The 17,586-nt window shown below is 37.3% G+C and overlaps 1 protein-coding gene across 1 annotated transcript in view; it reads left to right on the top strand.

The window, feature by feature from the left end:
• The first annotated feature begins 345 nt into the window (after nucleotides 1–345).
• LOC105621033 (protein embryonic gonad-like) overlaps nucleotides 346–17,586 on the top strand; it is a 24,849-nt gene continuing 7,608 nt past the window's right edge. The window contains exon 1 of the mRNA XM_012202509.1: nucleotides 346–423. Within this exon, the coding sequence (XP_012057899.1) occupies nucleotides 346–423 (78 nt within the window). The remainder of the gene's footprint in view (nucleotides 424–17,586) is intronic.

Raw genomic sequence — 17,586 nt, 5'->3', positions numbered from 1 at the left:
TATATATAGTGTAATCTAAAAATATTTAAGCGACTTCACCGACAGAACAATAAAAACAATTGAGATATGACTCAGGATATTTTCTCCATATTATCACCGTTAGTATACCTTTAATCGAAACTTCAACATATTTCCAATTACTTTTCTCGTACTCCAAATCCTGTTCGAACATCCGTAAGATATCGTGGGAGGAATAAAAATCGAAGCGAACGTTGAAAACCGGTTCGCCGCCCCACCATCTCGTAACACCGCACTTTATTCTTCCAAGGATGAGCCGAAGTAACTGACTCTGATCTAACTGACTATATCTCCTTCGAATAACTTCTATAATTTCTATAATTGCAGATGAACCAACAGTGCAGGGTATGCGACGAACCCGCAGCGGGGTTTCATTTCGGAGCGTTCACATGCGAGGGTTGCAAGGTAAGAAGAATCAGACAATGATGAAGTTTTGTAAATAATGAGATTACCAGATATAAATCCCGGTTACATGTCCGCGTACGCGGACTTTGTAATGTGACGCCAAGAATTCACACGACGACATCTCGTCATACACTCCGTTCATTGTCGAGTCGCATGTTATGTAACATTTGTGATGCAAATTCCATACTTTAAAGAATAACACAAGCCTAATTAGTCGAGCGTGACAGTTTCCATCACGTTTTTAAGGAATAAGTAAATAATTTTCACATGATGCGAAATAATAAAACGAACTTCGCAATGGTTGAAAGAAAATCAGTAAAGGATTAAATAAATGATTTAAAAGATAAAGAAATATCTATGTGAAAAAATATATTTATATAAGTATACAGGTTTCCAAAAAATATCAGACAAGATTTTTCTATTTTCTAAACAATTCTAAAAATATGTAAGTTATTAAGACTTTACAATAGCAATTCTCTTTCAGAAATATTAGTTATTTAGGTTTTACGATAACAATATTCTTTCGACTATCTGTTCTATAAAAATAGATAAATATAATAAAAGTTTAATCCAGAGAGAAAAATACGAAGTATTAGGTACAATTTTGCTTCCGCCGTTTTTTTTCCGAAATTCGAGGCTTTATTGTAAAAAACTGGTTATACATTTATGATTCAAAGTATTGTCCATCGCTGGCCACTACTTTCTCCCATCTTTCGGGTAGCGTACGAATCTCGCGTCGAAAAAACTGATCATCTTTCGAGGCTATCCACGAATCGATCCAATTTTTTACTTCTTCATAAGACCGGAAGTACTGGTTAGCCAGGCCGTGTGCCATTGATCGAAACAAGTGATAGTCAGAGGGAGCAACGTCTGGAGAATACGGCGGGTGGGGTAGGACTTCCCATTTCAACGTTTCCAAGTATGTCTTGATCACTTTCGCAACATGGGGTCGAGCATTGTCATACTGCAAAATCACTTTATCGTGTCTCTCGTTGTATTGCGGCCATTTGTCTTTCAATGCTCGGCTCAAACGCATCAATTACGTTCGATACCGATCGCCTGTGATTGTTTCAGTCGGTTTTAACAGTTCATAATACACTATGCCGAGCTGGTCCCACCAAATACAGAGCATGACCTTGGAGCCATGAATATTCGGTTTGGCCGTCGACGTGGAAGCATAGCCGGGAACTCCCCATGATTTTCTGCGCTTGGGATTATCGTAATGAACCCATTTTTCGTCCCCAGTTACAATGCGATGCAGAAATCCCTTCCGTCTTTGCCTTTCAAGCAGCTGTTCACAAGCAAACAAACGCCGTTCAACATCTCTCGGCTTCAACTCGTACGACACCCAATTTCCTTGTTTCTGAATCATTCTCATGGCTTTGAGGCATTTTAAAATGGCTTGTTGAGTCACTCCCAATGATCGTTCCAATTCTTCTTGATTTTGATACGAGTCTTGCTCAAGTAATGCCTCCAATTCTGCATCTTCGAAAACCTTCTCTCTTCCACCGCTATGCCGGTCTTCGAGATCAAAATCACCGTTCTTGAAACGTTGGAACCACTCATGACACGTTCTTTCACTAATAGCGGCCTCACCATAAGTATTTGAGAGCATTCGATGAGCCTCAGCCGCAGATTTCTTCATATTGAAGCAAAAAATTAAAACCTCCCGCAAATGACGAGAATTTGGCTCGTAAACTGACATTTTCAATCGAGAATAACTTTATGATGCAGACACAAATCGACTAATGTTTCTAAGGGATTATATTGACAGATGCCCAAGTTTATTGTATGACGTCTATGATCTATTTATTTCGACCACCACTTAAGCCATCTATATAGGAAAACGGCGGAAACAAAGTTGTACACCTATTAACATAAGGGGTGATAATAATTCAATAGCAAAAAAAAAATTATTATCGTGCGTGCATGATGTTTTGTAGGAAATTTGAAATGTTTTAGATTATAAATTAATAAAGATTGCGTATGAAACAAATTAAGGAAGGGTATACAGTCAAAAAAATGACTATTTTTGTGAAACTTCATTTTTTAATAGTATTTTTTAATAGTATTTTTATCAATATTTTATATTAGTGAGTATTATATAAAATTTTTGTATTAAAAATATTAACAAATAGCGCCAACAGAACTGTTGATGCCAAATTTATCCGTTCAGTTTATCTGAAAAAAATTTAATCAAGATCTATGTTCCCTTCCCTTCTTTTTTATAATATTTAATTCTATCATTAACGAAAAAATAATATAATATTACACACAGAAAATTCAGAAAAAAAAATAAATATAGATTTCGAAAACGTACTATACTTTTGAGAAGAAATATAATAAAGTGAGACGGTGATTTATTACCGATTCGTCTTCGGAAAGACAATCGTCGACAAAAAGCGGGCGGAAGTAGTTTCTACGGTATTAACCTGCTGCGAAGACTTCGTGAAGTCGTAAAAATCGATACACCGGGAATGAGTTGACGTATGCGATGCGTGCACGCGTTTCGCACTCTAGTTTAAAGAAGAAGCAACTCAAATAAGCCGTAACGAATGCGAAAACGAAAAGATTGCTGTGGTAGGGATCCTCGTGGTAATCACGGTCAACGAAAAGAGGTGAGAAAGTCCGATATGTGAAAAAGGCGAGCACACGAGAAGTAACTGAAAAAAAAACTTCTGCCCGGTTCGAATCCGTAAGTGGATGAGAGACTCGAGCGCGACCAATCGATTATCTTGGATCGTCCCCGTTCGAAGCTTTGCGTTGTGATGAATCGCGATGAATGTTCTGGAAATAACGACGTATGGGTTGATAACATATCTCGAAAACGTACCGCTGTGTGTTTACCTCCATTGTAACAATCGCAACAATAGTAAAAAATGATCCAATTTTTCTTTAGCGCTTTATTCTGTCCTCTTACTCTGCAGCAATAATGAAGACCTTACGACGACGTTACGAAATAAATTCTTCGAAAAATCATCTTGAAGGAACCGACGTGTCTGTTTTTCTTAGACAAATATGGGATACGCGCAGAAGTGGAAAGCTACGAAAGAAGGGATCTTGTCTAGATCGCGGTTCACTTCCGTGTGTCGAACGCGAGGATCGACACAGTAGGGAGTAATATTCAACAGGTGAATTCCGGGTTGTACACGTGCGTCGGAATGCGTACGCCTATAGTGCGCAAGCATATTGTATCGACAAACTACGACGACGACGATCGAATCTCGTTAGACCACGCTTTAGGTCTTCGAGGGATGTTGACCCTTGGCTCTCGTCCTTTCATCCCACTAATGTGTGCTATACACCGTAGAATATCAGTACCGCATACTAAGTGACCCATCCGATAGTAATTGGATCTCATTAAGGCAACAACGGGTTACTCCAGCTCACGCGTTCAGTTTCCCGGAGACGAAGTAGCAGATAACGCCTTTTAGGTCAATTAGATTCTCCTCTTGAACGAAAATAAGCTGGGAGACTCTAGAAAGGAGATCGCTTCTGCTGATATATCGCTATGCCAGGATCTAAAATAAAAGAGGCAGTTGAGTATCTCAATCGAATTTGTCAAAAATCTATCATAGGTTGTTTCTTGCAGCATTTTTAAATAACAATATCGAAATTAATCTCAGTTTGTATCACATATAAGAAAGGTTTTATTAATCAGAATTAAATATAAATTTTTGAATGACATGAAACCAATTCTTATACGCGTATACGTTTTGTCTTATTTCCGTTACATTTACGATCGCTAGTCATCGATTTGCGATGTAGTCATTATCATTCATATGTAAGTGAAATTAATTTAAGTGCTCTGTTTCGCATGTTTAATTAATGATCGTGGATGGCCCGATATGATTGTAGGAAATGCAATACCGTTCGAGAAATTAATATCATATCGCGTACGTCATTTTAGTTGTATGACTATATACCAGCGAGAAGGGACGCCATGTGGATGCTCTCACAGAGTTTCGATGCTATCGCGAGAAATATAACGGCGTCGTCATCGTAGTCCTGATATGGAAAGAACAGAACAAGGATGAGAAGGAAGACGACACGAAAATATAGCAGCGAGAATTATATGCATGCACATTAACACGCAACAAGCATCACAAGTGCACACTAAAGTCTGATTTTTCATTTTCTGATTAAATTGTGGTTAGACTTAATCTGATAATATAAATTTGTATTTTTCTGGCTATGGTCAATTACATTTAAAGTTACTATTATAAAACCATTAGTTTAACGTTAATAGAAAACACAATTTTTACTTATCAATTAAGATTATGTCTAAATTACAAGTTAACCAGAAAATTAAAAACCGGTTCTTAGTTCTATAATCTTCAGTTTCTAGCTTAAGGTTTCAAGTCAAAAGTTTTTAGTCTCATCGCGGAACGAACGTTTGGAAATATTTGAAATAATTTAACGGTTAGGTCGTTGCGCACCGCGGTCACGGACGAAGGAACGAGGGACATTCATTAGCATACTAACGACTGCCTCGAATTCTTTGCGTAACATCGAAAAGAGGACGATCTTTTCCATTCCCTTCTGTTTTCTTCGCGCACGACGACGATGGCAAAGCAAACGATGACAACGACTATAGATCCATTTCATTCTACACCTTTCCTCCAATCTTTCCGGTTTCTTCCTATTTTTAGTATCGCAAAAAGAATGTGCACGTGTTCTGCACTTATAAAAGAATTGAAAATACATATAATGTCCTCAAAAATATGAAGAATAAAATGATTATTGATTGAATGATATCAATATCTCCTGTAATTATAAGAATAAGATATATTCTTTTGTCAATTCATGTCGAGGAACAAAATAAATTTGAAAGCAATGAAACGAATCTAAAGTCAATATGTGGTAAGTAAAATAAATGCAAATGTCAGCCATAGAAGGCTTTTGCTTCTTTTAAGTAAGAGAATACCGCGGCTAATTGCGCCATAATGTAAATAACTCGTGCGTGGATGATGCGTTCCTGTTTCACGCCTTGATTTCTCGGAGTACATCGGCAAAATTTCACATTTGTCGTTCTGAACGCGTTCAAATAAAGGAGAGCCAGGTCGTTTGAAGGCCGAGCGTGAAGCAGAGCTGCAGACAGGATCGCCAAAAGACACCAATTCGTTGTGACGCGTCGCATATGAATGCGAGCGAATGACTTAACTTCTTCCTCTCTCGTTCCTCTCGTTCAGCTTCGTTGTTCAGTCAGCCCCGGTGCACTAATTTGCAGAATCTCGTTTGCTTGTTAGGAGAATCGTACGCCGGAAAGCGACCGAGATTCAGGTCAGGCGTCGCGTTTATTTATGATGCAAATGCCATTGTTTTTCGGGCCTCAACGGCCTGCGCATTATGCGCGACCGACATCGTAAAAATTCTTTAACGCTTCTCGCCTTGCTCCTCTCCCTCTCTTCAATCGAAAAAATGGCGCATGATTCAGGGGACGCGTTTATTCATCGTTCGACAATGAGGACCCGTCCGAAAAGTCGAAAGCACGACGACGACCGATCGAGGACAGTTGAGGCACAAAAGCGTCATTCCTGTGACCAAAAGTAGTCTGGACTACTTTCCAGGCGAAGGAGTCACCACATTAAACTCCGATTTTTTACGATCTCAGTCGGGTATACGCCAAGTTTCCGGCGACGACGAGAATCCGAAAAGACACTTAGGCGAGTAATAATGATTTCCGGCGAGCGATACACGATCGAACGGCGGAAAAGGATGAGACGTTTCAAAGAGTCGACAATGCACGTACAATGCATAGAAATTGTCCTTCGAAAGTACAGAGTATCATAACGAATCGCAATATTCATTTGGATAATCTAACGATTATACACTTGAACTTTTGTTAAATCAGGGAAGCGATCTGACGAGATAAAATAACACACGTAAAGATAATATGAAATGTCTTGAGAGATTAAACGGATGTAAAAAAAGATATTGCCGTTACGGTCGCCAAAAGATTAAAACGTGAACAGATGGCTAGCGATTAAGCACACACTTAAGGAAAATCAAGGAGCACGTTCGAAGTCTTTGATGACGGCGAACGGAACGAAAGTGGCAGTCCAGTGAAGGAGATAACACTCTGAGAATAGCATGGTAAAAATTGTTCGGCCGTTCGATTTCCTCGAGCACCGACGATTTCTCGGCCGCAATAGATTGTCGAAGTCCTGTCACGAACGACAGATTAAGCGACCAGTTTGGATTTTCCCTTTTTCGTGCTAGCTCCGAGTATGCCAGTCCACTCTCGTACAACGATATATATCGGCTCGTGACGCCCTTTAGACACCGCCATCGGGTAGGTCCACATCTCATATGTCACCGTCGAGAACAGCGTTCTCCTTTTGTCGCAATTCACCTCGTGAATCGCGGTGATTCGCAAAATCGCAATAGCCAGTAAAGAAAAACCGAGTTTTTTACTTCATCGATTGATCAATCGCGTTACGCGTAAATACAACTTTTACAAAGCAAAGTTGCATCTGCACATAATGTGATTGATCAATCGATGAATTAAAAAGTATATGGCCCATATTCAAAACGCGCTTTTATCTCTGAAATTCTATAGTACGCATAACGTAAAGTATAGTATGCTAACATCGTAAGCACGTTCTGACAGATCTATGTATGCCTTAAGCACGAAAAAGATTGTTTTAACCATTTAAAAAATTAAGATCTATATAGGTCTAAATTTTTTGATAAAAATAATTTTGTTCGACAAAAAAAATTATGTAGGACGCTTAAATTGATTGTTATAATATTAAATTTTTTTTCAGCACTGCTTAAGCAGCCTACACAATTATTTTAATAGTCCAACAAAATTATTTTTAGATCTTTATCATTCTGATAAATTTTGAGATACTTCAGTAAAATCGGTTTTTCCGTGTGACTATTATTATTAATGGATATAAGAGAACAAAATTAATTATACAATACACGAAAAAAGAGAAAAAAGAAGAAGAGGAAGGATAAAAAAAATGCATCATAAAAAGAAAAGATATGTTCAAGGAATATACATTCGTATTAAGAACACCGTAAGCTGATTATGGACCCAATCTTTTCACGATATCTCTACTGGTACAATTAGCTCTCTCGTAAAGCGACATTAAGATGGTCATAAGGTGGCGCATGTTAACATACGGCAAGAATCCGCGAGTAGTTCGCAGTTCCTTTTCGCGTCTGCCTTCCTAACTCGCCGCACGTCGTATGTGTATGTACACGCAAAGCGGATCAGTCGTCGACTTCGTGGAAGCGCTTTTTAACTGCGACTATTACGTCTTCTAATTGCCGGCCATTTAAGTACCGCTGCGAAACAGATACCATGATACTGGGAGACCGCGAGCGAAGAGCGCAAGATTCGAGGAGCTTAGCGCCGGCCTATGAGTCGACGCTAAGCACTCAAGCGCAGTCATAGCATTGGATAATTGCAGACGCGGCAGATTGCACCGGTTCAGTTGCGACGTGTTCAGTTTTGGTAACGCTAAAAGCCGCCTGATCTATCCTAAATCGCATATCAATATTATATCGTGTAGAATTATTTCCATTACATGACTAAAATGAGACTGTAAAAGAATCATCGAATCGATTTGGCCGATGATTATTTTGTAATTAAATCTGCTAATTAATATAAATAAAAAAAAGGAATTTTCGCTATTTTGTTCTATATCAGATACGTTTATGGATATCTTATTTTTATTCTTACTGTTTTCATTATTCTTAGATTGCATCTTGCTTTCATGTTTTTTTCTTAAATTAAAAGTTTTTTTTATGACAATTTTTTTAATTGCGTCACTTCTAAAATAAATGAATGATATATAAATATTCGCAATATATTTAAGTTTAGGTTTGTAGATTTGCCAAGCCTAAATGACTATGTCCTAATGACAGATCAGTCACCCCAGCGGAAAAACCGCGACTTATTTTTCTCGTTGGGCGGTGTTGGTCAACACAATTCTGAAATGTCGCGGCATCATTCAGGAAGGAAACCGCGAACCGCGCTTCAGCACACCGCGGTGATCAACCGATCGTATAAAGCGGCGATTTATGATCGGTATGAGTACAAGTACAGTAGAAGGGAAGAACTGCATACGTATGTGGGCCAAACCGCGCGGTGACCGTCGGTTTTATGCCCAGTTTACGAGCTAATAAATCGCGATCTATGAAAGGATCTGTCGATCCAACAACGTTTTACGCTGCCGCCTTGTCGACAACCGGCGCTTCGAATTATTGCTAAACTCGCGATTCCTAGATTGTCATCCTTATCCATTCTAAATTAAATCTTTGCCCGCAAAGAATAATAATAACACTGAAGAACAAATCATTTCTTATATTCTTTTTCAGCAGCTAAAAATATATACAGTAATAAATAACAAAATATAAGGATAACAAAATATAACAAAATATAAGGATATATTTTTGCTATTTATTAGTCTTTCTTTTCAATAAGTTGTAAGCTTTAAATAAAAAAAAATATCGTGTCAAAGACGCCGAGATGATCACGCGGCAATTGAAATGTTTAAGATTTGAATGATAATACTGCAACGTGAGGACGGTATCGGCATCGCGCAAAGGGTTGATACGATCGCGTGAACTAAATAGCAAAGTCCCTCGAGCACGAACGACCAACCATTCTTGCCTGTGGCCCAGTTCACGCCCGAGTGATCGCATCGTTCTGTTACTACACAAACGGCGCGCCCTTGGGAAGCAATAATTAGCATTCAACGGACGCGCGGCTTCGTAAGTCGTTGTCGTCGTCCTGCGCAACCGATGTCCAACCGCGACGTCGACATCACGTTTTCAAACGCGGTCGATCTTTTCAGAACGATCGCGTTACGCAAACGAAAAGAGACCGATTGGTGCAATCCTAAATTCGTCGAAGAGAAGAGAGTTAGCCATTGCGACTAACCGCAATGAGCAAAAGAAACGGCAGTAAAGTGCGACGTGCGATAAGACGTACGTGTTGTCCTAAATGCATACATATGCAATTTACCTAAGCTGTCTTTGAAATGTAGACGAAAGGGTTGCAGCCGGCTACCGTTACCGCGCGGGTCAATGAGGATCAATGAGAGCCCATCGCAAGTGTCACGTTCTCCAGATGTCTCGTCTCTTGGCTGTCACGGAGTTATAGAAATATAGTAAATTTAATCGGACACCTCTGTTTTTGACTTGTCCCTGATTTTTATCGCTGTCATTAATTGAGCTTGTTTAACACTTGTCGTTCTTTATATATTATTAATGCATATGCGAGATATTCAGGATGGTAGTAAATAAAAACATGTTTTCTATCGTTCGCTAAAAGCACCTGTCACTGCAGTTCATCGCAAACGGAAATTATTATAGCATCGTTTGCTCGAAACTTAACAGTATATATTCTATTACTTTTGCGTTAACGCGATAGACAGCGATAGAAGACTACCGTTTTCATTTATTGCTACGTAGTCGCCTAGATATATTGAATTACATGATCGCGTTTTATGCTAGAGCAGACGCGAATTGCGGCTTCAATAACGAAAGTACATTAATGGACAATCAAGTTTAAAGAGGGATTGAAAACATAATTATTTCGTATATGATGTTATTATTCTAGCTTTCTCCGATTTTTTTCGTTCGCTTAAATGGAATATCAGAACTGCATCATTTATCAAGATCCTGGTTACTATTTTTTTTTTCAATAATCATGTCCAAAATACGTTTGCATAAAAAATTACATATAATAAACACACACAAATTTCAGTTCTTCATCTCCTGGCAGCCTAGAATGAAGAGGCAAGGAACTTTAATTTAACACACACGCACACATAACCTTCTCTCTTTTTCTCCGTAATTATTTCCATGTCAGAAATATTAATATGAAAAAAATCAAATAGAGCGCCATTTAAATGAGTGATAGCGCACTTCAATTCGCAAGATAATCCGAAAGGCTAGAATTAGATTAGAATGATAGAATAGGTAAATCATGGTAGAATATGTTCGCCAGAGACGCATAATAGTCTGAAGAAATAATTCTCGGGTTTGCGGTGATCCATTTTGCAGAGTTTTCAACTGTCTCCGTGAGTCGTATCTCTTCTCGCCCGTTCTTCACCGAGAGGAGTCTTATCTCTTCTCCTGAGAAGCGGATCTCGAGTATAGCTGTGCACGCATCCAGCATCGTTCTTTTTCTCTCCCAAAGGTAAACGCGAATCGTCCTCGTGCATCAATCCGTACTCGTCTGTCCCAAGAAGAGACCAATATATATACATTCGAATGCTTCCTCTTTCTTTGAATTGAGGCGGATTCTAATGTAAGCAAATAGCTTCCGAGGACAAATCCCCGCGACCATATCGGCGTACCATAAAAATTTCTAACATACGATCTTGCCGTTCTCAACACTGACTACCGTAAAAGCAAAGATAAAACGAAAGAGCGAACCGCCGCGACGATTCTCTCTGGACAATTAACATCGTACTATAAGTCACTTTTTAAGCATTTTAATTGTTCCGAAATATTATCTTAGGATGTTCAAGATGTCGATTTATTTCAACTTGCTTTAATTATCATTGCTATAAACTAAAATTTTGCTCTTTTATTTTTATTCTTTTTGCGAATAGGATTAAGGGAAATTAAACTCCATAGTAAAAAAAAGCACGTATCATATATCGTTGGAGAGTAAATTTGGCAACGGATATCACCAAATACTATAATTAATAATTATTATGTCAAACAAAATTTATCGCTAATATGTTTATATGCGTCAGCGGTGAAACGGAACGCAGTGCTATGAAATACTTTCCGCCTGCCGAGAGAGTACCGGTTTATTAAATTTTATCGCGCGCGTGCTTACTCTTCGGAGAAACAGACTTTCAAAATCCGTGAGAGAAAATCAGCATACAATAACCGGCGCCCATTGTTTCTGTAGTTAGGAACTGTCGTTGCGTGCCTATCTGCAATTCAATCAGTGCAATACCGTAGGATGTGGAAGCGTTCTGTGTCGCACGTGATAAACTGCCCCGCGAATGTGTAATACGTCTAAAACGTGATTTCTAAGATAATTATGATTGCGAAAAACTCTCGTTGAAATAACACGCCGATAATAATTTGCTATAATTTTGATAAATTAACTATATAACTCCCAACTCTCTCGAGTTAAATAATATTTTATTTTAACTTCCCTGTATGTCGAAATATGAATCAATCTATTTCTGTGGCTAAAACAATGTTCATATCGGCTTATGTATTTCGTAAATAATTAAGATAAATAATTTAGTAATAATTAATTCAGTATTCGTAATCAGTTCTTATATTTAAGACCGTTTTAAGTGCAGCCTTAACATATTATAAGTCAATCACAGAGCTGTTAGCATTTCAAGACATTACTTATTAAGATAGTATTTTAAAATAAGAATTAGCTATAACTATCGATCTAAATTTGAGTCAAATTTAATACTATTTTCTTGTAATTCTTAAATTGTAATTCTTAAATTGTTTAATTCTCGAGTTAAATCATTTGATCAATTGTTTAAATTAATGAATAGAAGTAAAGATGACCTATAAAAATAATTCAAAATAATTCAAATTGGGTATAACTTGAATGTAACAGTGTAAACCATCGCTTGACTAATTTTTTTATAAGTCATAATTTTTATAAGTTTATTTTTATAATTTTTATAATTTTTTATAATAATTTTTTTTGAAGTCAGTCAGTATCACACAATTCACAAATATATTATATACAAATAAAAATGACGCGAATGTTTAGATCGGATGATCACAAAAAATAGAAGCTTTGACCGTACTATAATTGACTAAAATATTTTTTATCTTAACATTTCTGTGTCAAGACGCCAATGATCGCGCGAATGTTTTTCAATCGATCGAAGATCTCAGATCTCATACTCATCAATGCGCATTTGCATCGTTGATTCGCAGAAATATCAATGCCTCATCAAATCAACTATCGGCCATTCATCAACGACGATGCCTAAGACTCGTTTCGATTAGAAATCACTCGAAACGAAAACGAGAGTGCTCTACGATTGGAATAAGTATGCAGAGCACACGAGACTCAAGGTCCGTTCTACCGAGTGACGTCAGTGCGTCTCCGTCGGTCTTCGTCTCATTCGCAATTTCCACGATCTCGTTTCGCCAGATTTCTTGGAGTCGCGCCAATATCTGTGATGTCGAATGACCGCCGTTTCCGAATTTCATAATATTCTGCAGAAATTCATATAAATATCATGCATTTAATAATTTATAATATTATTATTCCTATAGATACATCTAAATCAAATAAAAAGTTAATATTGTTACAAACCGATACTGATTATTCATTACGACTAATATCGGCTTGTAATGGTATTAATTTTTTACTTGATTTCTATTTGTCAAAGTCTTTTAATATATTAATATATTTCTAAATATAATTCTAGTAGCCTGTATAAAAATAATTTCACACACACACACACACACACACACACACACACACACACACACACACACACACACACACACACACACACACACACACACACACACACACACACACACACACACACACACACACACACACACACACACACACACACACACACACACACTGATATATATATACACGTATGTGTGCAGGGTTGGAGTTAATGTGTTTTTTAAATTAAATTGATTTAAAGTTAATGGCTTATAAAATTTATAAAATTAAGTTAAAAGTTGAAGGAATAAAGAATTAACTTAAAAGTTAAGATTGAATTAACTTAAGTTTAAAAAAAAGTTAATTTTGAAAAAATTATTTTTGAGAGCAGAACGTCCTAGTGTTTCTTAAAATGAGATTATTTTAAATAACACTTACAAATATAGATTATTAGGTAAATTTAATTTTATATTCACATATAAGTTACTTAATAAGAGTCACATCATAAGGCGTTTTTGTTAAAATCTTACGAGAAAGAAGGATATATATATTTGCATTATTTCTCTTTCTTTAATCTTTATCTAACTTTCTTTAACTTCTGAAACGTCTTCTGCTTATGCGTGTTTACGATTACATCAATTACTTTGTTACAAAAAATACGTAAAAATTTAAAAAATGAGTTGATGTGCAATACTGTTCTACAACAATTCTTCATCTAAAGCTCATTTCATATTTATGTTGCTGAAATATAACGTTTATGATGCCTAAAATTAGTGTGATTTAAATATAGACGGGAATATAGACAAAATCTAGGGAATTAATAAACTGACTTTTATTATAGATCTCTCATCATAAAATCATTGAACCTTTTCTAAATTAATTCTCTAATGTTTGACTTCATAGAAAAAAAGTATTTGCATTAAGAGATGTAGAAAAAAATTTTAATTTAAAAAAGGTACTAAATTAAGTTAAAAATTAATACATTTAAAATTAAGTTAAGTTAAAAATTATTAATTTAAAAATTTTTTTTTAACGTTTTAATTAGTTACTACTCAATCCTGTATATATATGTATTACACTACACATTAAATTCTATTTATAGATAATTGTTTTCGCAGTCTTCATTATCTAATTATATGTATTTCTGTACAATGAACGTGCTTAAATTTAAATGCGGAGTGCAATTCAACGATAATGAGAAACGGCAACAATGATTGCCTCTAGGCGATCTCTCGATCTTTCAATCCGGTAAAAAATGGTTATTCCCGATTATATAGTATTCCAGGTAAAACAAACTGTCATATCGTGAAGTGTTTGAATTTCCTTACGTTGTGCTACGTTTTGTAAGTGCATTTCATTAGCGGATATGAGCAAATTGAATTTATCTTGAAAGCATCGGATGGATTCCGCGACATATAATGAAGCGGATCGTGATTTACGTGCATGTTTGCGCCTACATAATCTCAAGAATACACAATTATTCCGTAATGAACGCGGATCTACCATGAACGACGAACGATTAAAAATAGTCAGACGGATCCAGTTACGTTTTTATTTTACGCGGAACGCGTAACCGCCAACACTCTTTCCTCTACTCACGTCAGCTCTATCCGGAATCGATGGCGAAGCAAATTGCAGGATAACACGATCGGAATAAGAGAAAAATCATTAGCGAGTCCATTACAGCACAGTCACGGCGGAAACACCGTCGTGACTATGTAATCGATTATTATTAGCACGGATGCGACCAGTTAGTAGCGTAGTGCCACGTAGTGCCAAGATGCAAAATCCAGATCGTTGCGGATTACCGCGTCGGACACCGCGTCATCCTCATCTGGGAAAGCCAGCGCGAACGAAGAAACGCGGGCAAAGGATGACCGAATGCGAAGAACAAGGATGACGTGAATACGGTTTGTTTCGCTGGTCCGCGACAGGCATCGAGCGTGTATCAGGGTCACTCGACCCGATACGTGCATTCATGTGTTAATGTCGCGTTCGGTCGTGTTAATGAGTCGTTTCGAGTTGCTGTAACAAAATCGACGATGACTATTCGTACACTCACAAAAAAATTCTTCGTTTACTAAATTTAATTCATCTTTTCTTTTGTTGGAGAATCTAAATACAATTTAAATACATACATTCTTCATTGAAAAAAATAAAGACGAATTAAATTAATTTAGTCAAATAAATAATTTTTTTCAATGTGCATTTATTGATCGATCACGCATTTTCTTTCATAAGTATCTACTTCTCGCACAATTCTTAAATTTTGAGAGAAAAACTATTGAAATTTATTAATATTGCAAAATAAATTCATCGAAACTAGATGTTATACGTTACGTTGAATACTTATTTAATACAAAAATACATGAAAAAATTTTGCTGAAATATCTAAAAATTTAACCATAAATACAGATTTGAAAATAATTTTATTGGATTACCAAAATAATTATATAGAAACTATTCTGTTAGTTACTAGAATATAAAAACTTTTTGAAACACATTATTTATCATGCTTGAACATTCTACGTAATTATTTTGATAATCCAAAATTATCTTCAGATCCGTATCTAGTTAAATTTATATCATACAAACTTTAGCAAAATCATCCTTTCCGTGTAATGATACGTTAATACATATAACGTGTATTGCGACAATGAATTTCAATTTGTCAAGACGGAGCAATTGAATCCGTCAAGAATCTATCGATCGCATCTCGGTCGATTCACTCTATCGATTGCCGGAGTAGCCGGCAACACTTACGATTACAGCGTAACTGTACGCGGCGCACACAGTTGACTCGCGGCGTAATCGCACGACGCGACCACCGCCGAAGCTGGCAGCCGTGTCCTTAGTCTACCACGACTTTGCGAACTTTTCTCTTCTCCTGCTCCATCTCACTTCCTCGTCCGTGTCGGCGCGACCCGCTCCGGCACAGTGCACACCACACCGCACGGCACGGCACGGCACGGCGAGGCACCTGTGCCGTGAGGCAACTTCACCACCATTGCACCTTTCTCCGTCGCACTAGCGGCAACATAACGTAACGCAACGTCTCATCTCCGTCGTTCCTGCATAGCACATCTAAGTCTCTCTCGGTCCATTTCTTCCTGACCACTTTTCGCTGCGCTCCACGCCGTGACCCTGCGAACGTGTGGCTATCCTTTTCCCTCGCCCGCCACCTTCGCCGCTATCCGCTATCGCCTCCCCCCCGATGCCATTATGTATATTCCCACTCGTCCCGTCTCGCTCGTTCGCTCGCGCCTATCAACAATCTATATTAAGGACGTGGGAATGTGAAATGGCCTGTCCAGCTATGCCAGCGATGCTATTGGAGTCGTGGTGTGGCCGTGTCGACTGTCTCGACTCTCTGATTTCTCCCTCTCTGTCTCCCATCATCGCACATATAACCACGCATCTAACCCATCTCACCCTCCCACCCTCCCCGTATCACGCGTTCGTGTCGTGACCTCAGATTTGTGCACGACGGATGCTGCACGCCGAAACCTGTGCGATATGTGCCGCAGACTTTCTCGTAAAACGTTTACGAGAAATCCAGTAATGTTATAAGCCTTCATTTCTTCCTCCAAAAGTAATTTTCGTCTTTTTTCCCCGCAGGTCGTTCACGGGAAATAATCGTCCCTTTAGGAAATAGCGTGACTATTGCCGTGTATGGCGTCACGTTACGTTTTCGCGTAGCATATCGTGGGATTACATTTTGTTTAGCGATATTTCATATAACAAGAGGAACAAAAACATATTTTGTCAAATTATCATAATAAAAATTGAAATTTTTCAAAGATTATATTAAAGTCGTACAATCCTTAATTTAACGGTATTCATTCTATGAACGCTGACATATACGATATTCGATGTTGGCGAAATATTGATGCTCTACATATCTTATGTAGAGCATCTACGTAACGAATATGAAACCTTAATAATACATAAAGAGAAATGTTTAATATGCATAACCATTTATTTTGTTGGTATGTACCAACAAAAACCTTCTTATCTTTTCATTTAAAAATCGTTCTAAGTAAAATTTAGTTAGAATAACAATTTGAAAAAAATTTAAATGAAAAAAATAAGAAAGTTTTTATTAGTCACGTATCAAGAAAACAAATGGTTATTCATAATAAACATTTCTCTGAGTGTGTGAAATTTCCACATTCGTAAAGTCATAAAACAGCAATATTTCATTCCTCTGCGAAATTACAATGATACGAAGATGAATAAAATCGATATTAATAATATTATTCGCAATCGCGCGAATTGCCCAGTATAGTAATCATAAAAGTATTATAAAAGAATTAAAAAAACTTTACATGACCTATCCTATATTATAATAGGCCACGAATAACACGAGGAAACTTATTACGACTTGGAGCGATCCTTCCTTGTCAATTGCAACAATGTATCGATTTACGACGCGCGGTGTAGTTAAAGCCGTGTAACGCCGTGTAGCGAAAATTATATTTGTCATCTCACTTAGCTCGTCATGAAGAAATCCGTGATGTCGTGCGAATTATGATTGCGCTAAACGCGCACGTAAGTCATTCGTGGAATCGTCGGAACGACAAAATTGCGATAAACGACCGCAAAATCGACTTTCTGTCGACCTTGGAAACGGAATCTTTGGAATATCGATCTGTTCAAATCGTGCCAATTCAGATCATTCGTATTTCCCATTTGGCAATCAAAAATGCGAGATTTCCGATCTATTTACCTTATATATGTAATAGTTACATATATATATATATATATATATATATATATATATAACACAC

This window comes from Atta cephalotes, assembly GCF_000143395.1.
Source record: "Atta cephalotes unplaced genomic scaffold scaffold00031, whole genome shotgun sequence".
NCBI classification, from domain to species: domain Eukaryota; kingdom Metazoa; phylum Arthropoda; class Insecta; order Hymenoptera; family Formicidae; genus Atta; species Atta cephalotes.
Note: the sequence above shows the minus strand (reverse complement) of the source record. Positions and strands in the feature narration are given on the sequence as shown.